The sequence below is a fragment of the Paroedura picta genome, chromosome 2 (assembly GCF_049243985.1).
Source record: "Paroedura picta isolate Pp20150507F chromosome 2, Ppicta_v3.0, whole genome shotgun sequence".
Lineage (NCBI taxonomy): Eukaryota > Metazoa > Chordata > Lepidosauria > Squamata > Gekkonidae > Paroedura > Paroedura picta.
Window position 1 is genome coordinate 153,460,028 of NC_135370.1, and position 26,732 is coordinate 153,486,759.

General features: G+C 44.3%; 1 protein-coding gene across 3 annotated transcripts in view; it reads left to right on the forward strand.

Annotated features, from left to right (window-relative positions):
* The first annotated feature begins 273 nt into the window (after nt 1-273).
* TSHR (thyroid stimulating hormone receptor) overlaps nt 274-26,732 on the forward strand; it is a 72,432-nt gene continuing 45,973 nt past the window's right edge. Inside the window, exons 1-2 of one of the 3 annotated variants that reach the window (XM_077323401.1) lie at nt 274-586; nt 2,151-2,458. In XM_077323401.1, coding sequence (XP_077179516.1) covers nt 2,286-2,458 — 173 coding nt within the window. In that variant the 5' untranslated portion in view covers nt 274-586; nt 2,151-2,285. The remainder of the gene's footprint in view (nt 587-2,150; nt 2,459-26,732) is intronic. The other 2 variants (XM_077323400.1, XM_077323402.1) reach the window with 2 other exon arrangements.

Below are 26,732 nucleotides of genomic sequence, written 5' to 3' on the forward strand. Positions count from 1 at the left end.
GAGCTCATTGGTGAAGAACTAAGAAACTTTCGGCACATGCTCATCCTCAGCTTGTTTAGATAGCTTGCAGCCTGAGTTCGTGACTGCCCTCAGAGGTCCCCGTTCACCTTTCATGGCAAACCTCAGGAGCTGAACTCAGCCGGCCCTCTCCCTACCCCATCGGAGAGTTTTGTTTACTCCCCCCCCCCCCCCCCCCGATTCCAGCCCACGCCTTCCCCTCCTAGAAGAGCCTACGAGCAACACTCCCGGCAGCGGCGCTTCTGGGCAGGTGGTGCCGCGCGCACGTTCCCCTCGGCGGCTTCGGCCACTCTCGGCCGTCGCCACTGGATGTCGGCCGAGAGCCGCCAGTGGGCGGCTGCGGAGCCCGAGGTGGGCGGGACTAGGCTCGAAGTAGCGGACTTTTTGCAAATGTCCCAGCGCCGCCTTGCCGCGAGCAAACGGGATGGTGCCGCCTGAAGAGGCTCGGAGAAGGAGCTTGGCAGCCTCGCACCCGCTTCTCGTCGCACAGGGGAAGAGCCCGCTGAGCCGCCAGCGACGCCCGCCGGACTTTGAGTCCCGCCGGTGAGAAGCGGCGTCGCTGCCACAGGTGCGGGCGGGAAATGGGGAGCCAGGGGCATCCCTAGGGCAGGGCGCTTTAGCACCAGGGGCGGCAGGCAGGTGAAGACATCTGGCCAACGCTGCAGCAGCTGAATTTGCAGCAGGGCGCGTTTTACTGCCTCCTCAGGGTGGACTGCACCGGTTGAATGTCTTCCTAACGCACCGTTTTTAAAGCCTCTCAGCATGGCTACTCAAAAATATGAACAGAACAAAGCGGGGGCGGGGAATCTGTTAAGGTGACTATCCCGAGATTTAACTTTTGAGGGGCTCTCGGGACAGCCTGTGTGGTTCTCCCTTGCCCCATTTAATTTTCCCTACCTACCTATCTACTTACCTACCTACCTTCCTACCTATTGTTTTGCCTGAGATCATTGTGCAGCAGGTAAGAAACAGAGGGAGCAACTCGGCCAGGATGAGCCAACCAGCTTCTTGGCAGAGGGGGATCTGAGCTGGTGTCTGATAAAAAATGACAGATAATGGTAAAGTCAACTGGGATATGGGGTAAAGTGAGGAGAAGGTAGGGCAGTCCATTTGGCACTGGAAAATTCCTGGAGCTTGCAGATTGGAGTCGGGTAAGTGAGGTTTGGGAAGGAGAGGGACCTCACTCCATAATAACTACAGTCCCCCTACCCACACAGGTGTTTTCTCCAGAGGAACTGGTCTTTATCTGGAGATCAGCTGCAATTCCAGGCGATTTCCAGGCTCCCCCTGGAGGTTGGTGACCATAGGAAAGGGATAGGTGGGATTGTCCCGAGGGGCACTTGCCTCTAAGATTGACTGCTTAGGGGATCGGGTTGTGGGACAATGCAGCAGTTTAGGATGGTCATGTCAATGTTTTGCCCATTTAATATGCTTAGGAATTATGTTGGGCTGTTCTGTTCATTCATCACATTTGAAAACATTTATTCTGGTAGCTATGTGCTGATCCCTGTAATAGAACTAAATACATTGATTCCATTGATTCCAGGACGTGTCTACTTTTTCTTAATGTGCCTATGATTTGCTAACTTTCTCATTAATGTATAGTTTTGATAATTGTGTGCTGTTTGTAGGTTACTGTTTCTCTTATTTTCAAGACTTAGCACGTAGTCAATATAACTGAATACTGCGTTAAGAGGTGATAGTTATGTAAATGCATATTAATAATAAGTAATGAAAAATCATGTGCAGAGCTCAAGCCAACCCATGTTCATTTCACCACACTGCACCAGGGTTTTATTTCTAGGTGTCCATATTTAAGGGAAATTAGTTTGTGGGTAGCAATAGAATAAGAATGCAGCTGGGAAATATGACAGTCCTGTGGGTGTGCAATTCAGCGTCTCTGGAGGATCAGTTTACAAGAGAATTATGGATGGGGAAAGTGAGAGTATAGGTGAAGTACAATGATCTACAGAGCTTTGTGCATCCCTCTGGTATGGAAAAAGGTTTATGGAGAAAGTCTTAATGTTGCTGCAGATAAAGATGAACGAAACACTTGGGATGATAGAGTTTACTTGGAATGGGACTAAGTGTCTTTACACTTTTAACTATTATACTTTTATGTTTCTCTTCAGAGGGCACAAAACAGAGATTATTTTCTGAAAAGACACGGGCTTTCCTGGGTTCCCTCCTCAAAAGCTACCTTTGGTCCCTGTAGGAGGAAGGATCACAAAGAGAAATGAAGCAGCTGCAACTGTAGACTCAGAAAGATGCTGTGGTTGCCAGAATTCCTTCAGCTGCTACTGCTCCTCAAAATGGGAGTGATAACTAGAGGCATGGATGTGTGTCCATCGCTTTGTGACTGCTCTGATTGGGACCACTTCAAGATCACGTGCACAGAGATCCATTTCATCCCCAACCTACCACACAGCACACAGACTTTGTGAGTATATGCAATTAAATTTGTATCCTGTCTTTCTGCCTGGTAATGGCCATCTGGATGTCTAGGACATGGAGGACTCACCCAGTTTTTTTTGCTGCAGGCCAGCTCTCCCAATCATTTCTGACAACTGCGTGGGGAGCCTGCTCCACCCCCTGTTTGCCCCCAGGATTTGGGTATGCACGAGATAGCTAAAGGACAGGAAGTCAAAACTTCCTGTTGTTTTATTCACCAATCACTGTCACATGGCAAAAACTCCCCAATCATCTTCTAGCACCAATCACCTTCCAGTGTGAGTAGTTACAACACAAACAAGGGGATTAAAAAGTGGGCTGTTTTATCTCACCAGTGTTGCCCCCCGCACACAGTTGTTGTGAGGCGACTGAGGGCCTGAGTCAGGCCAGAATTGGGACCACCGCAGACCAGGCCTGATTCAGTGTGAAAGTGGAAATTAGATCTGTGTGCAAACAAGCCGTGATCACAGCCTAACCCATTGTGCAGAAGACGGATTCATGTGCTACACCAGTTTGGTGTAGTAGTTAGGAGTGCGGATTTTTAATCTGGCATGCCAGGTTCGATTCTGCACTCCCCCACATGCAACCAGCTGGGTGACCTTGGGCTCGCCATGGCACTGATAAAACTGTTCTGACTGAGCAGTGATATCAAGGCTCTCTCAGCCTCACCCACCCCACAGGGTGTCTGTTGTGGGGAGAGGAAAGGGAAGGCAAATGTAAGCCACTTTGAGACTCCTTCGGGTAGAGAAAAGCAGCATATAAGAACCAACTCTTCTTCTTCTTCTTCTAAACCAGCCCTGCCTAGAAGCTAAAATGACTAAACCAAGGTTATAGGCTTTGGGCCCATTGTGAGAGAAGGCAAGTGTCACTTGAAAAGACAATAACAATATGAAAAATTGAAGGCATCAGGAAAACTGAAGGCAGCAGGAAAACTCTACATGAGGTGGATTGACTCAATCACGGAAGCCGCAACCCTCCATTTGCAAGACGTAGGCCTATTATGCACATATCAGTTTTCAGTGCAGTCAGTTCACCAACCCTGTTAAATCATACTTTAAAAAAACATTTTTAAAACATTTCCATTTATGCAAGAGCTGTGATACTGTGTTGTTCCTCCCCCCCCCCCCAGCAATTACGCACCTTAAAAAGTTTCTATGGTAACTTTGGGAGGGGGAATGAGAGTTTAAGGAGGGAATTCCATTGCTAAGCAATGTCATTCATATTCCAACTAACATTGTGAGCAATTAGCATTTCAGTTGTAGCCGGTATCTTGAAGACAGACAGCCTTGGTCTGAGGAAATTAATCTATGAAGGACTGATTTCTGGGGAAAATCACTCTAAATTGGCTACCAGAGACCCACCCAGAGTTAAGACAAAGACCCTTACTTCCTAAGAAAAAGCCACGAGGAACACCCAGGCTGTCCTCGGGCTATTACGGGCAATGGAAGACTGAATCAAATTGCATGTTCACCTGATCACTGACACTGAGGAAGCAGAAAGCAGCAGCAGGCACCTTGAGCTCCCCTCCCCCCAATGGTCACTGATCAGAGGTAAAGCTTTGTAGTCTCAGGAGCATTCATGGAATGCTGTGAAGGAAATACATACTACAGGGTAAGTTCTACGAATTTACATATCAATAAAGTTGGCTGAGTTGCCAGGGCAAATGGCATTTTCACGTGATCTCTGACAAAGGCAGAGTATCAGTAGCAGGTGCTCAAGCTCCCATTGGTAGATGAGGGACTGCAAGGGAAAAAAAGGGGAGGAGACCAAAAACACACTAACATTTATGCATCAAAAAAAGACAGTTCTCAGTGATGTAATATAAGAAAAGTTGTCGTAAAGCTAGTTTCAGAAGCCTCACTGAAAAAAACAACAACACTGCTGGCACTGGCAAGCATTTGCAATGCCAAAATGAAAAGAAAAAACATGATGGGTTTTGCTCTGTGAAAATGGTGCCACGTTAAGAATTAGAAAATAAGATGTTGCTTTTGGCTGTCTTTTTGTGAGATTTCCATGATGCGTAATACATCTTATTGGAGGTCATTAATTCATAGGGTCACCATAACTTGAAAGCAGCTTATTGGCACTTAACGCACACATCCCTAGTATGTATATTGCCAGGGGTAAAAAACAAACAAAACCACCTGTTACAAAAATCAGTCTTTTATGCCCAAAGTCCTTTTTTATTTCCAAAAAGGAAACATTAAGAGGATGTACTTTGGGGAAATTGTTTACTATCTTGTAAAAGTCAGTGTCCTAAAAGAACAAAGTTGTAGAGACAATACTCAATACATTTGGCAAAAAAAAAAGAAAAGAAAGTACAGCCAGAAAGGCACTCTACCCCAAAAAATAGGTAATATATAACAATGTTTTCTGCATTGTTATATATGGTTAGTGAAAGTTTTAGACTACCATTATGGTTTAAAGCACAGATTCTATTTTCCTATTCAGATTCTGTGGAGATATTGTTCATCAGACCCAGGGGCAGAATAATGCTTTTTTATTACTTTGCATAGTAATTTTTGCGAAGGACTTGGAGTTTTATCATAGATGTTTTCTACAATGTTTGAAAAGCTACTATAAAGCTGAAGAATGGAGGGAAATGCACTTTATCTTTTGAAATTGCTGAGTTGCCAAACAATTGAATCCCCAGAACTTTACAGGGGTATTGGTTTCTTACCTCAGTACATATGCTAACCTCACTCAGTCCTTACATCTGTATTCTCACCAATTCCTCATTAGTGTCATATGTCCTCTTTATTTTATTTTGTATTTGGAATAATAGATTAGAATAATAGATTGTAAGGTAACATAATGAATAGTAGAGTGTAATATAATTTGGAATGGTAAATGATTTTCTCTTGTCTGGCAACAGGGAGATAACACTGTTGTTAATCATATTCAGCCTTGTGCACACACAAAAATTGACAGTAATGGTCATCTAGAGCAGGGTTAGTCAACCTGTGGTCCTCCAGATGTTCATGGACTACAATTCCCATGAGCCCTTGCCAGTGTTTGTCCATGAGCATCTGGAGGACAACAGGTTGACTACCCCTGATCTAGAGTACTTCATGTGTTACAGAATAGAACTCCGTTGAAGTTAACAATAAAATACAATTTGCTCTTTCTTATAATTCCAATCATAAGAGCCTCTTGTGGCGCAGAGTGGTAAGGCAGCCGTCTGACAGCTTTGCCCATGAGGCTGGGAGTTCAATCCCAGCAGCCGGCTCAAGGTCGACTCAGCCTTCCATCCTTCCGAGGTCGGTAAAATGAGTACCCGGCTTGCTGGGGGGTAAATGGTAATGACTGGGGAAGGCACTGGCAAACCACCCCGTATTGAGTCTGCCAAGAAAACGCTAGAGGGCGTCACCCCAAGGGTCAGACATGACTCGGTGCTTGCACAGGGTATACCTTTACCTTTACTTTATAATTCCAATCTACATCAGAATTGGTGATTGAGAAACACCTATAATTAAGAGCTTCTTGTGTGATTCAGACTGAAGGTAGCTTGATAGGATTACACTGTCCAAGTCTGATTCTAATGCACTTGTTAGGTGCAAAGTCATGTCCGACCCCAGGGACAATAATCCTCCAGGCCTTCCTGTCCTCTACCCTTCCCCTGCTTCAGTGACTCCATCCAGCCACCTTATTCTCTGTCGTCCCCTTCTTCTTTTGGCCTCGATCACTCCCAGCATTAGGCTCTTCTCCAGGGAGTCCTTCCTTCTCATGAGGTGGCCAAAGTATTTGAGTTTCATCTTCAGGATCCGGCCTTGTAAGGAGCAGTCAGGGCTGATCTCCTCTAGGACTGACCGGTTTGTTCGCCTTGCAGTCCAAGGGACTCGCAAGAGTCTTCTCCAGCACCAGAGTTCAAAAGCCTCAATTCTTTGACATTCGGCCTTCCTTATGGTCCAACTTTCACAGCCATACATTGCAACAGGGAAGACCATAGCCTTGACTAGATGCACTTTAGTTGGCAGAGTGACGTCTCTGCTTTTTAGGTTGCTGTCTAGATTTGTCATAGCTTTCCTTCCCAGGAGCAAGTGTCTTTTAATTTTTTTGCTGCAGTCCCCATCTGCAGTGATCTTGCAGCCCAGGAAAATAAAATCTGTCACTATCCCAATTTCTTCCCCATCTATTTGCCAGGAATTGAGAGGGCCGGTTGCCATGATCTTTGTTTTCTTGATGTTGAGTTTCAAGCCAACTTTTGCACTCTCCTCCTTCACCCGCATCAACAGGCTCTTTAGTTACTCTTCACTTTCTACCATTAGAGTGGTATCATCTGCATATCTGAGGTTGTTGATATTTCTCCCTGCAATCTTGATCCCAATTTGTGACTCCTCTAATCCCGCCTTTCTCATGATGTGCTCCGCATACAAGTTAAATAGGCAAGGCGACAGTATACAGTTGTGCCGAACTCCTTTCTCAATTTTGAACCAATCAGTGATTCCATGTTCAATTCTCACTGTTGCGTCTTGACCTGCATATAAGTTTCTCAAGAGAGAAATAAGATGCTCTGGTATTCCCATCTCTTCAAGAACTTGCCACAATGTGTTGTGCTCCACACCATCAAAGGCTTTAGCATAGTCAATGAAGCAGAAGTAGATGTTCTTCTGGAAATTCCTAGCTTTCTCCATGATCCAGGGTATGTTGGCAATTTGATCTCTAGTTTCTCTGCCTCTTTGAAATCCTGCCTGTACTTCTGGAAGCATAACTTTGCTAGCATGAGAAATGAGTGCAATGGTGCAGTAGTTTGAACATTCTTTGGCATTGCCCTTCTTTGGGATTGGAATGTAAACTGACCTTTTCCAATCCTGTGGCCATTGTTGAGTTTTCCAAATTTGCTGGCATATTGAGTGTAGCACTTTTATTGCATCGTCTTTTAAGATTTTGAATAGTTCTACTGGAATGCTGTCACCACCACGAGCTCTATTGTTGCTCAGACTTCCTAAGGCCCATTTGACTTCACATTCCAGGATGTCTGGCTCCAGGTCAGTAATTACCCCATTGTGGTTATCAGGGATGTTAAGCTCGCTCTTGTATAGTTTTTCTGTATAATTTTGCCACCTTTTAAAAATCTCTTCTGCTTCTGTGAGGTCCCTACCATTTTGGTCCCTTATCATACCCATCTTTGCATGAAACGTTCTCTTTATATCTCCAGTTTTCTTGAAAAGATCTCTGGTCCTCCCCATTCTATTGTTTTCTTCTATTTGTTTGCACTGTTCATTTAAGAAGGCATTGTTATCTCTTCTAGATTTTCTCTGGTTAGGAGTACAGACTTCTAATCTGGCATGCCAGGTTCAATTGTGTGCTCCCCCACATGCAATCAGCTGGGTGACCTTGGGCTCGCCACAGCACTGATAAAGCTGTTCTGACCAAACAGTAATATCAGGGCTCTCTCAGCCTAACCCACCTCATAGGGTATCTGTTGTGGGGGGAGGAAAGGGAAGGTGAATGTAAGCCACTTTGAGCCTCCTTCGGGTAGAGAAAAGCAGCATATAAGAACCAACTCTTCTTCTTACCTAAGGGCCAGGGCCAGAATCGTTCTGAATAAGGTAAATGTTTGAATTACCCTTCATAACTGCTGAGGAGTGAGCATTTAGTCTGATCAGAATTAATGCTCTTAACAGGCTTTGAGAAGGCAACATATAGGTATAGGAGGGAACAGATTTTGAAGGTGGAATACAAAAAAACATTGTGATTAACAGGTGCAGCATGCTTTAAAGGCATCGTGTTAGTGATAAATTGATTTTACATGATTTCTTACCAAAGCAAATGCTGCATGAAAGCCCAAGTGTCAACACTATCTCAAAGACAGTCGTAAACCACATTGACCTATAAGAGTCTTCTTTCAGGATTGTCAGGTAGACTTTACTGCTCAATGATGCATTCTGCATTTTTTCCTGAATTCAGCAGGGGGCTGAACTATATTACACTGGATATCCCTTCCAATTCTATGATTCTATGATGACCTGATGAGCAGTCCAAACCAGGGATTCCCAACCAGGGGTCCATGGACCCCCAGGAATTCACAGGAGCTCCAGAGGGGGTCTGTGGCTTTTCCTCTCCTACCATAATGCACTCAGCCACAAGTTAGAAAACTGGCCACTTCCATTGTCCCCCTCTCCCCTTCCAAGCACGAGTGAGTTCTCTCATGGTTTCTGTACCTAGAGAAAGGAGCCTGCATACCTACTCCCACCTTAAATCACCCAACTTTCTTCTTCATCGTCCTTCTTCTTCATTATCTTTTTCTTCTGTCTGATGAGACCTCCATTTAGATTAGATATGAAAAGGATACCCAAATATGAAAAACAGCTGCTTTAGTTTTTTTATAGTTTATTTTCATGACTTCTTTAATACAATTCTCAGAGGGAAAAAAATAATCATCTCTGCAGACCAACTCTTGTTTGAGGGAGCAGAGCAGTGTCATCAGCATAAAGCAGAACTGGAATATTGCCATTGGCCAAAGGGCATGGATGACAAATCTCATTAAAGAAAGTGGAAAGATCACTCATCTATAGACTGAACAAGAAAGGGACCAAAATCCACCCCTGCCTAACCTCTTTATTAAAGTTAAATGTCTCAGTCAGCTTGCCACCATAGCTGCAGTGTACCTGAGTTGTAAGATCTGCATGAAGTTGCTGCATGAGCAATAGCAGCTTTTTATCAATTGTGTTGTCCCACTTTTCCCAGAGTCTTGTTCTGGGGATGGTGTCAAAGGCCCATTCCAAATCAGTAGATCCTACATAAGGAATGCTATTTGGGAAACTGGTGTATTTTTCTATTAGATGATAATGGTTTAGACAATGGCTTAGGGTTGGACTACTCCCCCTGAACCCTGTCTTCTCCTGGCCAGAATATCACTCTGTTCAAGCCAATCAGTTAAGGCATTTCGCAAGTATGAAGAGTACAATTTGCCCAAGCAAGATAATAAACTGACTGGATGATAGCAGCTCGTGTCCAAATGCTGACACTTCATGAAGATCAGAACTATTATTGTGTGCTTCCAAGATTTTAGGATGCCCCCAGGCATGTTTATTTGGAAAAACAGCCAAGCTTGAATCTCTCCCCACCAAGATGCATTTAAGTTGAATAATTCATGTAATAATTCATATAAATCAACAAGTCTGTTGATTTAGATCCACTGTCGGATTGTTGCTGGTGTGTTATTTTGTGACTCTGCTGTATGTTCAGACTGTTCCATGTATTATCCCTGCAATGTTGTACGTAAACCGTCCTGAGCTGTATTATTATTATTAGAAATCTAATAAATAAACAAGATAAGATAAGGTCCGCTACAGGGGCTTTCCGTGATGTGGTGGATCAAGCCTTCAGCTTGAGAAGGGGTCACCTCAGTCCAGTCAGGGTTAAAATACCTCAGAAGAAGTTCACATGGAGTAGCAAATGGTTTTAAAAATATGACTCCCAGATTTCTTTATGAATACAGAAGGGAATTTGTTCTAGTACCGATGTTAATAATTGCCCAAAATGCTGAGTGATCATTAGTTTTTACAGCCAAAATGAAGCACCTTCAGTTCCTATGTAAGTTTTCCTTCTCATCATTTATATAGAGAAATACTCTATAGCAGTGGTCCCCAACCCCCGGTCCAGGGACCGGTACCAGTCCGTAGATCAGTTGGTACCGGGCCGCGGCTCTTCCTCATCCTCTTTCCCAGCTGTTGCCTCGAGTGCCGCCAGCTCACTTTTGGTGCTCTCTGTCGGCTGCCATGGCTGGGGCTTCCCCTCGGTATGGCACTGCTGGCAGCGCCCCTTAGTGGGCGGCGGGAAATCAGGGGCGTCGCTGGGAAAGCAAGTGGAGCAGGGTCTCAGGCAGTGACAACTTCCCTTGGCAAAAGACTACCCCCCCCCCGGAGGCCTCAGTAAAATTGTCAAGCGTTGACCGGTCCCCGGTGATAAAAGGTTGGGGACCACTGCTCTATAGTATCTCTTAAGAGACAAGAATTCCCTCAGAACAACCTTAACTCCCTATGTTTTTGTTATTGTTTTCTTTTGATAAGCTTGTACTCTATCAAACCATGTATGGGAATTCTTAAGGACCAAGAGCCTCACAAAAGGAGTACCAATAGGCGTAACTGTACAGAAGAGGCTTAAAGAGGGACAACAGCCTACAGAAGATAGTAAAACAGCTTCTTCCTAAACCATATTGTTACAGTGGAGTCGTATTTCCTGTGCAAAAAGACCTCTTGCATAAATCAGTTTTATGCACTTCTGTGGAAAGTCAGAAGGATAGGAGCCTTCCTGACCTCATCAGGCAGACCATTTCATAAAGTGGGGGCAACAACAGAGAAAGCACATGTATGAGCAGTTGTTGATTGTGCCCATTTGTTGGCTGGCACCTGCAGAAGGCTATGATGAGTGAAGCTATTGTGGCAGAGCATAGAGGAAGAGGCAGTCCTACAAATATAAGGGACCAAGGTTGTGAAGGGCTTTGTATGTGATAGCCCATGCCTTAAACTGAGCCTGGTAACTGATGAGTGACCAGTGGAGTGACTGCAGAAGGGAGGCACGTACCATCTCACTCCCAATAATAACCAAGTTGCAGCTTTCTGTACCAATGGGGGTCTTCAAATTGACATTCAGGGGAGACCTATGTAGATTAAAATCTCACAGTATATATTAAATGTCTCCACATGAACAGTGGCTCTACAGCTAAAGAACAGAGGTGTGCTCATTTGCTCACTGAAATTTGAAGTTCAAACTGAGGCCCCCTGTGCCAGTAGGATCTCATGGCCACTGCCCATGGGCAGAACGGTATGTTCTATCTATATACCAAGTGGCACCCTTTGTGTAGCCATAGTAATGGCTGGATCCATGCTTTGCTTTTTTCCAGGTTCCTCTGCACATCATTCGCTATTATGCAATTATCCTGCAATCTCTCCCTTCTTTTAGGACAAATGATTATGAGTGGCTTCCAAAGCAAAGTTTGACTCTTCTGAGATTTAATTGGCACACTTGTTTGTACCAGGTCTTCTGCCAGGAATAAAGGGTTCATTTTGTTGAGGGTTTAAAAACAAACAAACAAAAACCCCCCACTTTCAACCTCCAAACAGGAAATGTGTCCATGTGTGAAGCTCGGAACTCTGCAGACGTATATCTTATTAAAAGAATTCGAATGTTTAGATGATACTTATGTGTACTTATAAATAATTGCCTTGGAAAGATTGCGGTGAGGCCATTATGTGGGCTATAATTGCTGGAGAAATAGGGGTGAGCTGAAATAGCAACATCTATCTACTGCAGATATATTGCGATGAGTTTAAATAATAGAAGCTTGGATTTTAAGCGCTGCTTCTGCTGTGCCCTTTTGACTAAGGAGCAGTCTCCTTTGAGAAGCACACTGCTCGAGACTTCCGCTCACTGTAGACCAGCAGCATGCATCCTAAGTCTAAGAGCTGTGTTTGTCTATAACATGCCTCCTGCCACTCTGCTGAGCAAAATGCCTTTCTCCAGCCTAAAGAGCCTTCATCCAACGTGCGTGGTCTCTTCCCCTGAAGGAAGGTGCCACAGGTTGGATGCCTAATGTCTTTCAGTGAGCTAAACAGAATCTCATGTTAGAACTGCATGCAGTAGACAAAACACAATGTGAGCAGATGGACCGCTTAGAATCCAAGCCACTGTATTATTCCGTTTCTTTTAAACTGAGCTAGCTGATTTTGAGAATGATTGTGGTCTGCAAAATTTCAGAAGTTCCCTCTGTCGATACTAGGGTTGCCACCTTTGGGTTGGGAAATATCTGGAAAATTGGGGGTGGATCAGTCAAGGATCAGTCAAGGACCTGTCAGTTGAATGACATGAGAAGCTGCAAAAGCCAAGTTGACAATGGCGAAGGTTCTGTAATATTTATTAAAGACGAGAAGTAAAGCCCATTGCAAGCTGTAATGCAGCGGGCGCTAGTTCATGGTTTTGTGTGGGTTTAGTGCCTCACTTGGAAGCTGACAACCCAGACACGATGAGAAGCCCTGCTCTCAGGCCTGACTGTGTTGCCTCCCCCAAAACTTGGGTTTTCTTGGCTTCTCCCTCAACCTTCTCTCCCAGGGGGACCCAAAGTGGCCCACATTCCTTTAATGATGTCTCCAAATCAATTCTGTCTGAGGGAGGGTGCCTGCAATGAAAGCTGAATAAATCTTTGTTGGTCTTAAAGGTGTCTCTGGACTAAAATTTTGTTCTTCCAAATCATTGGTTTTACTTGGTTCGTACTCCACCCTTCTGGAGTACTGTGTGCAGTTCTGGAGGGCCTGGAGTACTGTGTACAGTTCTGGAGGCCTCACTTCAAGAAGGACGTAGATAAAATTGAAAGGGTACAGAGGAGAGCGACGAAGATGATCTGGGGCCAAGGGACCAAGCCCTATGAAGATAGGTTGAGGGACTTGGGAATGTTCAGCCTGGAGAAAAGGAGGTTGAGAGGGGACATGATAGCCCTCTAAGTATTTGAAAGGTTGTCACTTGGAGGAGGGCAGGATGCTGTTTCTGTTGGCTGCAGAGGAGAGGACACGCAGTAATGGGTTTAAACTTCAAGTACAACGATATAGGCTAGATATCAGGAAAAAAATTTTCACAGTCAGAGTAGTTCAGCAGTGGAATAGGCTGCCTAAGGAGGTGGTGAGCTCCCCCTCACTGGCAGTCTTCAAGCAAAGGTTGGATACACACTTTTCTTGGATGCTTTAGGATGCTTAGGGCTAATCCTGCGTTGAGCAGGGAGTTGGACTAGATGGCCTGTATGGCCCCTTCCAACTCTGTGATTCTATATGATTCTCTCCAAGGGGATCCCAAAGTGGCCGACATTGCTTCTCTTCCATTTCATCCATACAACAGCCTTATGGGGTAGATCAAGATAGAGCATTCATCTGCAATGGAAAACAGCGAGATTGTGCCCATGGTGGGACAAGAGGCAGAAGTGAACTTAGAAACCCTGAAAAAAAAAAACAATTTATATACAATCATGAACTATGGATCTTCACGCCATTGGTCAGTTTTGGTTTAATTTCTGTGAAAGAACACTTTTATAGTTTTATGCTTGGGGGGTCACCACAACATGAGGAACTGTATTAAAGGGTTGCAGCATTAGGACGGTTGAGAACCACTGGTTTAGGGCATAATGCCATAGAATCCAACTTCCAAAGTGGCCATTTTCTCTGAGGGAACTGATCTCTGTTACCTGGAGATTAGGTGTAACAGCAGGAGGTCTCCGGCCACCACCTGGAGATTGGTAACCCTAGTAGATACTTAGAAGTCACCTGTGACTTCCTGAATTTTCCTGTCCTCCAGCTAGATAACCATTCTCCGATGTGTATTATAAAATGACCCCAAGAGTTAAAGTTTTAAAAATGTCGATTGGTTTCTTTTTAAAGTAAGATCAAAGCAAAACGTGAGAAATTCCTCTTTTAAAAGAGAATAAGAGGAACCATTGACTGTATCTTTAAAAAGGGAATTTGGGTCAAATGTCTCTCCCCTTAACAGCACTAATATAGATCCAGCCTTAGTCATGAAGGAGTTGACAATTCCCTAAGAAAGGCTGCTAAGTCAGACTGTCCAGCACCCATCTGGTCTAGCATTCCACTTCCTACAAAGGCTACACAGATGTTTCCAGAAAGCTCATAAGTAGAGCGTGAACCCTGTAGCCCTTCCCCACTGTGATTCCTCAGCAGCTGGCATTCAGTAGCATGCTGCTTTTGTTTCTCCACTACTACACACTGTGTTAATATTTCGTTGAGTTGACAAACACATACAACCCCAATGATCTCTTTCCTGGTTAAACCCTGCTGGTTCAGGTCCTGTCAGTATGTATAGGGTTAGGCTTTTGTTACTGTTTTTATGTCTTTCTAATATGTGTCTCCTTAAACCACTGTGGATTTCATGCCTGGCCATAATATATTAAAATGCTCCCAGCCCCCTTTGTTTGTAACAGGGGAATCTGAGTCTTTCTCTCTGATGGACTTCAGTAACTAAGAAACTAGAACAAAATAAACCTCTTGTTATTGTGTCTAGGGTCAAAGCTGGTGCTTGGGAGATTAGCAGACTGTGAACACTGCAATATGTTCTCAGTAGTAATGTGCACTATTCCGTGTGGAATTTTTTTTGATGATACACACATGTACACACAAAATGAAGGAGGGGGGAATATTTGCTATGAGTCTTCTTTCTGGAAACTGGCTCTGTGGAAGTGAAACCTGGCATCTCTTTTTATCCGTTACTGGGGCTGTCTGTAACTATTGTGTGAAAGACCGATTCTCAAAAACCAAAGTGCTAGCTTTTCACTGTATTTTCACGCCAGGGGAAAACTGCACCTGTTGAATTTCTGTTTGTAGCAAACAGAAATTCTGTTTGTAGTAAACAGAAATTCTAGTCACACACTAGTTTATCACTGAGGTGATACGCTAGTGTGTGACTAGAAGCTCTCCACCTTTTAAATCACATTCAAAATGTATCAAAGAAATATGGTCAGTAGGTGCAAATCAGTGTTTATTGCCTATTGTTGCTTTTGAATCATAAATATTGCCACATGATAATTAGTGTGTTTTAATGAACAACAAAAACATTGAAGTCCAAGTGGTGATATCAGCTGAGTAAATCTAGAACAGGCATCCAGACACATGGTCCATTTTGGAGCAGAAGGAGATTTCCTCACAAATTTCTATGGAGCACCATTTGATGAAAAAAAGGCCCATTTTGGAGACCGTCTTAGTTAATGAGGCAAAGCTGTTGCAAGTGTCGCAGCCACTACCTGCTGCATTTGTTTCAAAGAAATAAAAAGGGAATCAAGAGAGGAAGGAAGAAAAGAAAGAAGGTAGTCGAGCAGCAGCACTTTGGTCCTCTGGATCCTATTTATGGCCTGGCTTCTTCAAACGAACAGCTGGACACATCCCTACAAGGCAAGCGCATGGTAAGCAGGGCTCATGTACTCCCCTCCACTGACATCCTCCATATTCTTCCACCCCCATCAGTTTGCCAATATCCAGCAGTGTCTGTCCGCTAGCGCGCCTTCCCACCTTGGCAAGGACGCAACTGGTCATCACATTCCAGGCCAGGAATCTGGGAGTGACCTTGGATGCCTCATTATCGCTGGAGGTCAAGAAAGTAGCCAGTCAGGCCTTTCTCCATCTTCACCAGGCTTAGCTACTAGCACCCTATCTGTTCCCTGAACATCTGGCCACAGTGATTCATGTGACGGTCACCTCCAGACTAGATTTCTGTAACTTACTCTACATGGGCCTGCCCTTGAGCTTGATCCGGAAGTTACAGCTGATACAAAATGCAGCTGCTGGGTCCTAACAGGGACATCTTGGAGGGCCCATCTCCAGCCTTTGTTGAGGCAACTGCATTGGTTGCCAGTTGCTACCCAAATTCGGATCAAGGTTTTGATACTTACCTTTAAGGCCCTGCGTGGTCTGGGACCCACTACTTGAGGGACTGCCTTTCACCCTATGCCCCCCCCACAGAGTGCTATGCTCTGAGGGTGCAAATTTGTTGGTCATACCCGGCCCCTGGGAAGCATGTCTGGCCTCGACCAGGGCCAAAGCCTTTTCAGTCCTGGCCTCTGCGTGGTGTAATGTGTTCCTGGAAGAGCTACGGGTCCTTTTTATTAATTAAAAGATCCTTTTTATTAATTTCCAAAGTTTGCCTCTGCCTGAGATTTATAGCTAGATCCTCTCCCCACCCCCTGGTAAACATTGGTGGAGTATTATGCTTGTTTCTACCTCTTGCAAAGCATAGTTTCCTAGAATTGCTAATTCCCCCATAAGGAGACTATTATAAGTAACAGTTACAGGATGCCCCCACTCACTGGAGCATCTGCCATCATCTTTGCTGTCCTTCTCCTCTGTCCTCCTTCATGGGAAACTGACACCAAATGTATTTACCAAAAACACTCCCAGATCAGCCTCAAAAGAGCACTCCAAACCAGCTCTTCTTTTCAGACCCAGCCCTATACGTACTCCAGAGCCTTCAGCTAATCTGGATGCCAGGTCTGGGGGCTCAAGCCTGCCCAGCCTCCACTCTCCAATCAAAACATGCTAACTCATCAACAGGCTAGAGTTCTCTTCTCTGCAGATGCCTCTCTCAGTGGCAGATGCACAAGTATCTATTGGAATATTCCCTTTATTAGCAGAGTCCTCAAGGCTAAGCTACAGCAGAAGCCACGTGCTCCAGCATGTGAGTACAGGCAAGGGAAACAACAATGAAAAAGCAAGTTGAGAGTCATTCAACCTTATGTAATGATGCTCTTCTGGATAGTGAAGAAATGCAGTCCTAATTGATCCTAACTAGCTAGGATGTAGATGGATGCATCTTCCTCTCATATTGGCAAGGTGGAGTAGATGTTGTATGCGGGAAAGAGGGCTATAAAAGAAGGAGGAAAGAAGTTTGGTCCCTAAGATTATCAGTCTACAGCTCAAAATAATGCACGACAGGGAGGATCTTTGATGTTCTGGGCTGGTTCTGCACTTACTTTGTTTTTTCCATTGTTGATCCTGCTGAATTCAGGTTGATTTGAACCTAGGTCTTCCTCCTTCCTACCCCCCCCCCAAATTGAAACAGAAAGTGTTCTGCACTTGATATGAGAAGCTCAGAGTGTGGAGGGAAGTGGTGGTTGCAAAGCTACTTGTTTATTTTTCTTTTCCTGAACAAGCGGGGAGGGGGGGCAGGGGCAGAGAACAAGGCAAATCTCTGCTGAGAGGTGTGGGCTTCTGGAGTGCAGTCACTTTAAAACAGGGCAAAAATAAGTCTTGGGAGGGAAGTCTTGCAACCGGAAACCAGGGGGTCTTTGAACTGACACCCTGGCCAATCAGAGAAGACTGCCTTGCTACGTCAGCATTGAAGGAATTTAATCCAGCAAAATGCGGAAGATCTGCACTTATACTGGGGTTCTTCAAATATAGCGGGTTATATCCACTCCTGGATATCATAGGGGAAAGGTAGGGTCACCACGGATCAATCATAGATGTTCCAGAGGGAAAATTTAAAGCACCCAAAATCAAAATGGAAATTGAATACAGTGCAGAGGGGAGGGGTTTATTCGGGCTGGGAGAGGATGAAAAGTAAAGTGCAGACTCAACCCAGGTCTATCTGTTTCTCTTTCAACTCTCTGCTAGCCCCCTCTGAAGTCTGAGGCCAAAGCACATTGCAATGTTCTCCTTTTCTAACATCCTGCAACTACCAAGGATCAGATGTAGCATTCCTGTATGTGGCGTGTGAAAGAACCACTCGTTAGCTATATTTAGTTTCTAATGGCCTGGGACTATTTTAAGTACACGATTATATAAAAGATTTGCAAAACCTAAGTTCTATGGTCCAGAGACTCTGAAGACTTTGGTCCCAACACTCTCCCCTCTGTAACAGCTGCCTCAACAGCTCTTAATACTGATAGCTGAATGGAACCCACATGTGTAGGAGCAGTGTACCCCCATTTAACAAATGCAACATGAGATATTCTGCCTTTACAGCTTGCTTTCTATAGGAGGCTGCATTGTCTTCCTTGTCAAAAGACTGACACATAAGGAAGCTACAGAGCCTACACTGAAAACCAGAAATCTTGATGCTTTCCTCACAAATGGAGGTGGGTAAAGATAAGGAAAATGAAGAATGGTTTGAGTCAGGCTTAGTGCCTGGTTGCAGAGGGGTCTGGACAAGATGCCTCCCAAGACCTCCCACTGAGCACACGCCTCCAAAGAGTCTCATGCATCATGCAATGGGAGACTGGCCCAGAAGCACCATCAGGGCAGGAAGCAAGAGGGCAAGTCACCAATTTGCCCTCCAGTGAGCGACAGGCAACGGTGTTCAGCTGAAAGGGGATGAGGTGTAGGCCAAAATTTTGACTACAGTTGACCAAAAAAAAGATGGTTCTTGCTGTTGCTTCATTCAGGATTGCTGCCACACAAGGCAGAACTCGTTAGGGATTCAAACTACCGTCAGTGGCTCTTCCCCATTCTCTGCTCCTCCTTCTCTGTGCCACTTCCCAGCACTTGGCATGAGGAGGAAGAGAGGCCAAGAAGTAAGCCTAGGTGCTGGGGAAAGATGTGCTCTGTGGCGGCCATGCTCTGTGGTGGTCATGTCATGTGGCTCCTGGCCACAGGGAGAGCTTGAGGAGGCTGTCCAGCCCAGCTCACTGCCTGGCCCTCCTTTGGCTGCAGAGCTCAGTGGCCTAGCCAGCAATCTTGTCCAGCCTGCTCTGCAGGAACCCTCCTGCCTTTCCATGGCTTGATTCAAAATGGACTTTGCTACTACGCTAGCAATAAAACCGCTTACTATCTATTAATGTATTTGCCTGAATCCCAACACTTCACTAGTTATTTATTAATATTACATAGCAGCCAAACCTGAACACCACATTATGTTCCCATGGGTAATCAATATTTTAGCAGCTGTGAATAAACTCAAGAGGTGGTTGTCAATGGATTTAAAAATTCTGGGTTATATCTAGGGTTGGGCGTTTCAGCATCCAAAGCGGCCATTCACGCCTAAAGCAGCCAGCGCTGCGCCACAGGGGGAGCAGGGGGGGGGTGATGCCCGCTGGCTGCTTCGGGCACGAATGGCCACTTCGGATGCCGAAGCCCCCAACCCTAGTTGTATCATTTCAGGCTGCAGGTTGGGAACCACAGGAGTAAATTCTGCCTGACATCCTAAATTTCTGTGTGCAGTGAGTTTTGTTTTCTAATTGGAGAAGCATTCAGTTATGTAAGGACACAGTGCAGTCTGAAGGGCTGCAATCCAAAAACAAGGAACAGTAGTTTACAGTTGTTAATGGTCCTGGCTGCACGTTTAAAAGTGCAGGACAATGTTTTAAAAAACGTGTAATATGTTACTGGTTTCATTTCCATTTGAATACAGCAAGAAGAAGCGAAGATCTAATTATGGCAGGCTCCATAAGCCTTTGCCAGTTTCCCAAGCCTTCGGATATTTTGCTGATTCAGCTATGAAGCAATAAAACTGTCCTGTTTATTTTAAAAAAGGACACTGTGGCCAAATGTGTTCTTTTTGTACGTACCCTTCCCCGCATTTTCAATTTTGACCTCTCAACCCATTGAACTCATTCCATTCTGTGATGTTCGTTATATATAAAATTGGGAGGGGGTTATAAATAGTTTGGTGAATAATAAATGAAAAGTAACTGAAGTAAATGAAATGAACAAATGAACAAACATCAAACAGATGGAAAAGGAACAAAAAAGCCAGAATATTTAAATGATCATGCCATTTGGGGAGCAGCAGATATAATTTCATTTATTGAAGACTCACTGGGAAATGGAGAAGAGGAGTTGGTTTTTATATGCCGCTTTTCTCTACCCGAAGGAATCCCAAAGCGGCTGGCTTACAGTCGCCTTCCCTTTCCTCTCCCCACAACAGGCACCCTCTGAGGGAGGTGAGGCTGAGAGAGCCCTGATATCACTGCTCAGTCAGAACAGCTTTATCAGTGCTGTGGCTGCTTGTGGGGCAGCAGGGAATCAGATCTGGTTTGCCAGATTAGAAGTCCACGCACTATGTGCGTATGTGTGTAAAATTGCACTTGCCCAGAAATTAAAAGACCCAGGAATTGTCAATGTTATTGTTCTCTTGAAATGCTGTTCTGTTTGGCATGCTATATCATGATTCAAATGAGTAGCCATGTTGGTCTGAAGTAGCACAATAAAATCAGGATCCAGTAGCACCTTTATTATTTATTTATTTATTTATTCAATTTGTGTCCCGCCACTCCCCAATGGGCTCATGACAGGTAACATTGTCTTCAAACCCCATTTAAACACCCCCATTAAAAGAATTAAAAACCCATAAAATGGTGAATGATCTCCCAACCTACTTCCCTATCCCAACTAGAGACATTGAGAGCATGGGGCAGCGTGATGTCCACAGGCCCACAACCTCCCTTCGCCGGGGGCGGGGGCAGCCGATCTCCGCTGGTCCCAGCCTCAACCATAAACCCGGTGGAAGAGCTCCGTTTTGCAGGCTCTGCAGAAAGATGTCAAATCCCGCAGGGCCTGCAGCTCACCCGGGAGCTCATTCAAACAGGTAGGGGCCAGGACCAAAAAGACCCTGGCCCTGGTCAAAGCTAGGAGCGCTTCCCTGGGGCCAGGAATGACCAATAGGTTTTCCCCCGCAGAGCTTTAAGACCAACAAAGATTTATTCAGGGTGTGAATAAATACCGTCTACTGATGTAACTGAATTGATTTTTTCTATATATTCCCTGTCATGTAAGGAGATCATAGTCTGAAGAAGAGTTCTTGCACTCAAAAGCTCACACCCTGAATAAATCTTTGTTGGTCTTAAAGGTGCTACTGGGCTCTGATTTTATTATATCATGATTGTTATCTGTTATATTGTTATATGTTCTATGTGAATGTTCTACAATGTTTTATGTAAACTGCCCAGAGCCATATGGAATGGGGAGTATAAAAATCTAAATAGATAAAATGCAAAAAAGCAGACATTAAAATAGAAAAAATACTTGGAATTTTATTCTTCTGTTCAGCTAACCGCAGCACTTCCTCCAACCTTTTTCTGATTCAGTAGCTTCTTCAGAGCACCATGTTTTGGAGGAGATTCCTTGTGTCAGAGGAAGGGTCTGCTACTAACTAAGCACAGTGGCAGGATACAATCCACAAGGGACCCACATTCCGTTCTATACCTTTACTTATTTAGAAAACGTCTATGCTGCCTCTCCAGAGATCCTGCTCCAAGCAGCTTACAAAGTAAAATATAAAACACTGTAAAAATGGCTAACAAACAAACTGTTAAAACACCAGCATTACATGTTTAACCAGAACATAAAAAGAGCACAAAATATCGGGAGTAATAAAATTAGAAGTAAACGGCAAAGATTAGAAGTAGATGGCAATTAAAGATCACATGTTTAATTGAAAGGCTGAGAAAATAATTTTTTTTTTGCTTGGTGTGAAAGGAGACTAGGGGAGGGGCCAGGCAAGCCTCAGAGGGGAAGGACATTCCAGGAGCAAGGCCACAACACTGAAAAAACCCTGTCTCTGGTTGCCATATCTGATGGTGAGGACACAGAGAGAAGGGCACTGGAGGCTAGACACTGTGGGAGGGCACAGTCATGAACTGAGTTTACAATCCGAACTTGTAATGTATCTGAAAATGGTCCAGAGTTCTGTATGCTCTCCAGTGCACACACTGAATTCTTAAATAGGCAGGCTCTTTGATTCATATCTATAGGTATTCATCCTGCCTTAGTCAAAGTAACAGAGCTGGTGCCTGTGTGAAGGAAGTGTCACTCACAGACCCAAAAGAACACATTTATATACAGGTACTCTCACATATACTCACACAAACCTTATCCCATAATAATGCAAACACTGACTATTTTTTTATATATTTATCTGATAGTACATGAACATCTTCAATTCTTCATGTTGGTACATTAATTTAGGTAAATGCTATTTTCTTGATTCTTCAAATCATTTTATTGGGCTCACTTCTTGTGATGCCTATCAGTAAGTAATACATTATTGTGATGATGTTAATAAATTATTATTTTCCTGTCTGTGGCTAAGAAATTCTTTTCCCAGCAATGTAACTAGTGGCAGTATTTCCTGTAATACTGGAAATATTCAAAATTTGTTGCAAAAAAATTTGATAATAGCACAGGTCCATCCAAAATGTATGTATATGTTATGAGAACCAACTTGATATAGTGGTTAAAGGCAGCCTCTAACCAGGAGAACCAGGCTTGATTACCCACTCTTCCTTCACATGGAGCCAGCTGAGTGACCTTGGGTCAGTCACAGTTCTCTTAGAGCTCTCTCATCCTTGCATACCTCACAGGGTATCTGTTGTAGGGAGAGGAAGGGAAGGAGATTGTAAGCCACTTTAAGACTCCTTCGGGTACTAAAAAGTGGGGTCCAGAAAAACAGCTCTTCTTCAAGTGGAGGAATGTCTCCTTCAAGTGCTAGTAGGTCCTGTATAGATACATGACAACTTATGAGGCATTAAATACCAATTGTACATAGAAAAAAGCAATAGTCCAGTAGCACCATACAAAGTAGCACCATACAACATTTGTGGCAGGGTATGAGCTTTTGTGAATTACTGCTCACTTCTTCACAGCTACAATCCATGCGGGATTGTGACAACTCCCTCACACAGGTACTGGGGAGGGCAACCTTTTCTTGCTTACAGGCAGGCTGCTAACCTAAAACAACTTCTCACCTGCAATGATAAACTGCTTAACACTGACATTGATTCTGGTACCAAGGCCAGCAACAAATCAAGATGCCAACTTTGCTCTCATCTAAATCATAGCAGCACCATCAATGGATCCCGCAACACCAGCCATACTAGTGCAGGTTCATACTACTCATCCTCTAGTCTAATTTATGCCATCACTAGAAGCAAGGCCCATTGCAACCAGGGAAAAAATGGGTGCTCGGATGCACACCTGCACTGTGGCCTTCCCAGGGACTGGCTGCATGGCAAAAGGGTAAATCAGGGGAGGGAAGGAAGGAAGGAAGGAAGGAAGGAAGGAAGGAAGGAAGGAAGGAAGGAAGGAAGGAAGGAAGGAAGGAAGGAAGGAAGGAAGGAAGGAAGGATACAGAGGCTAAGCTAGCAGGGGCCAGCAGGCCACCTTTATTCCTTCTCCTGACCCCTAGAACCTTGAGGTCCCACCTCCAGCCTCAAGGAACATTCCTAATCTAGGGGCCACCAACCTCCAGTTGCAGCTTGGAAATCTCCTGGAATTGGAGGTCATCTGTAGACTATAGAGATCAATTCCCAAGGAAAAAATGGCTGTTTTTGGAGGGGGGGACTCTGCAATGACAACTCATCTCCATGCTCCTGAAGTTGAAAGGGCTGCTTGGGAGGGGAGAACTCTGTGGCACTGTGCCCCAGAAAGATTGTGGGATGTGAATCTCCAGTTGGGACGTAGGGATTTGCTGGAATCGCAGGTCATATCCAGAGATCAGTCCCCCTAGAGAAAAGGACTACTTGGGAGGTGGGACTCGCTGGCTTTGGATCCCATGAAGGTGCAGGGATGCCAGGATCCAGGTGGGAAACAAAGAGAAACGCTATGTAGCAGTAGTTGTTAATAACTATAAACATCAAATAATTCCTAAACTATTCCTATTATATTTATATACTGCCCTCCCCGAAGGCTCAGGGTGGTTTACAGGGAACAAGAAAAGATACAGATAACATATGGTAATAGGTGATCAGTAATAACATTATAACAACAATAAACATGATCATAACAATAACATTATAAAATGGAATTGCAAGAGCCTCAGCTCATCTCTTACTGGGATCCAGTGGGTTAGGCAGATTGGTGTAAGTCGTAGGAGGCGGGGGGACTTGGGAGCCAAGTGGAAGTGATGGTTTGGGTCGACCTCAACCAAATGCCTGGCGGGGGAGCTCCCTTTTGCAGGCCCTGTGGAACTGTTTAGGTTCTGTCACAGACTTGTCACAGCTTCTTTCTTCAATGAAAATATTTAATTGATAGCAAAATTTCCTTGAAGAACTGAAAACCTGCCAGTCTGTACATTCTTCAGTTCAGTTCAATATCAAAGTAAATCAAAAAAAAAGTTCAATGTTTCAAGCAAACATGAAAATGTTGGTTGGCATAGAACTTACCGTGGGTTTCACAATTACTGCCTCTGTGTCAGCTTTTCTCAACATTTTTACCATTGAGAAAGCCCTGAAACATTCTTAAGGCTTCAAGAAACCCCACAAGTGGTCAAAGCTGGAGGCTGGCATCTGTGCCACTGTTAAGGGATGCCAGCCTCCAGATGAGACCTGGAGAATCCCCACAATGAAAGCTCTTCTCCAGACTGCAGATATCAGTTCCCCTGGAGGAAAGGGCTACTTGGGATGGAGGTTGTGTGGCACTCCCACACACAAACACACACAGAAAACAAAAGTATTCCTTTCTTCTGAAATTGCAAACCTTATTAACCACACAGTCACCTTTCCATGTAGGAAATCTCCCTCCTTGGATTGCTCTGAAGCCATTGGCCAAACAGTCCAAATTTAAAGGAAAAGAATCCCATAACAGTCAATAAGTAAGTCAAAAAAGACTTAAACCATCCTCCTGCGACAGCTTCTTCTGCCTTTTTTCTATCAGTAGCAAAGGCAATGGCAATTTGTACAGCTTGGTGTAGTCACTACACTGTAGTGGTTAACAGCAGTGATTTCTAATGTGGTGAGCTGGATTAGATTTCTTGCTCTTCCATATGGTGGGTGACCTTGGGCTAGTCACAGTCTTGTTAGAAAATGGTCTCAGAGCAGTTTCAGAGATCTCTCAGCCTCACCTACCTCACAGGGTGTCTTGCTGTAGGGAGAGGAAGGGAAGGCAATTATAAGCCACTCTAAAACTCCTTTGGGCAGTGAAAAGCAGGGAATAAAAACCAACTCTTCTTCTACTGGGAAGGTGCTACTGGGAAGTTGCTACTAGGAAACAGTGTCTCCCCAATCCACATGCCCACATAGCCTCATGGTGCTTCTGTGAACCCTCTACAGTTTTCCCATCTTACGTTAAGCCCTTCCTTGCTGAGGGCTGCCTCTTGATTGGGGCTAAGTTACCATGGCAGGCCATTCCTGGATGAGGGCCACCACTTACTCATGAGGACAGAGGCATTTCCTCAGAACCCTGGGTCCCAGAGGGCCATCAGGGAGCCATTTCTTGGACTTATGGAGCCCCCCACCTCCAGAAGACATGCAGAGGCTGCCCCAGGTGTCCCCCCCCCATATCCTCCTAGTTGAAAGAGCCCAGGAGGCCAGGGCAACTTACTGGAAGCGGGGCATACTGTGAGGCTGGCTACTCTTCCATTCAGCAAACTTCTGAAACAGGCAGGAAGTTGAAGGTTGCCTCCTTATTAAGCCCTTCCTTGCTGAGGGCTGCTTCCTGATTGGGTCTAATCTACCGGGGGGGGCATTCCTGGACGACATCCAATCAGGTAGTGGATGAGCAGATAATTTGGATTTTATAAGGTTTACTGATGATTTGTCAGCAATGCCCTTGTTACACGTGCATTGAAATCACTGGGGCTTTGAACAGTGTAACTCTGATTACGACTGTCCTGTTTATATGCCTAGCCCCAGATATCTGAGCCGTTTTGCTATCTGGCTAGGCTTAATTTTTGTAAAAGGCTTAGCGATTTACCACCTAAGCATACTAGCAACACACCTAGCCCTTTAAAAACTGATGCCACATCATTTTGTGATTTTTTAGAAAAAAGAATAAGGGGTTCTCTTCTCCAACATTGGAGCACATTACCCCCCCCCCTATGCCTTTTAAAATGCAGAAGTAATGCAGAAGTATATCTCCCAGTAGCAAGGTTGTCCAACTTCATTAACATTATGCTCACCTTCCAGTTCATTACATGAATATAGGATATTGCATGGCTGATGCTCTCCATCAGAGCTAGTGGAAATAAAGCAGAGGCGGAGATGATTTTAAAAACTAACACCCCTATAATTTATATGGAGTACTAATCATTCTAGGCAGTAGATGGCAGCAGTTTGCAGAATCTAAGTGGTATACAAGCAACTGTGTTTATTCCTCTGTGTCATTCTGCACCCAAAAGTATTCTTTTAATCCTACTTATTTCAAGTCTTTACAGACTTAGACGTTATACGGTTCATCTACTGCTATCAGGTTGGCTGCTTTCATTTAAATCACAGCTTTGTCATAATGCTCCTCAAATAGCCAACCAGGGTCAAACTCATCTTGTACTTCATATGAATTTAGCCTGTATATAGCAGTGGGAAGAAAAGTTAAACTAGAATGCTAAAAGTTACTACTATAACAGGCTCTAAATAACACCAGGACTAACGTAAGAATGCAATAAGAGAAAACTGCTGTTTGATGCAATCAATGGTCCATCGAGCCCAACATCCTGTTTTCCACAATGGGTGACCATATGCTCCAAAAGGCTCATAGGCAGAGACACAAAGTCCTTGCCCTCTAGTCATTGGCATCCAGAGGCATATCTCCTTTAGATGTGGAAGGTCCGTTTGGATAATAATCAATGGACCTACCTTCTGTAAATTTTAAAAGCTATCTAAGATCAAATCAAGCCTGAACTCTCCCTAGAAATCAAAATAATTAAACTGGGACTATGGTTATATAATAAGAAGACAAGGACTACTGGAAAAGACAATGCTAGGAAAAATTGAAGACCGCAGGAAAAGGGGAATACCTAACATGAGATGTAGCTAGTTCACGAAACCTCATATCTTGCCACAAATTTCGTTAGACTTTAAGGTGCAACTGGACACTTGCCCTTATCTACTCCAACATGAAATG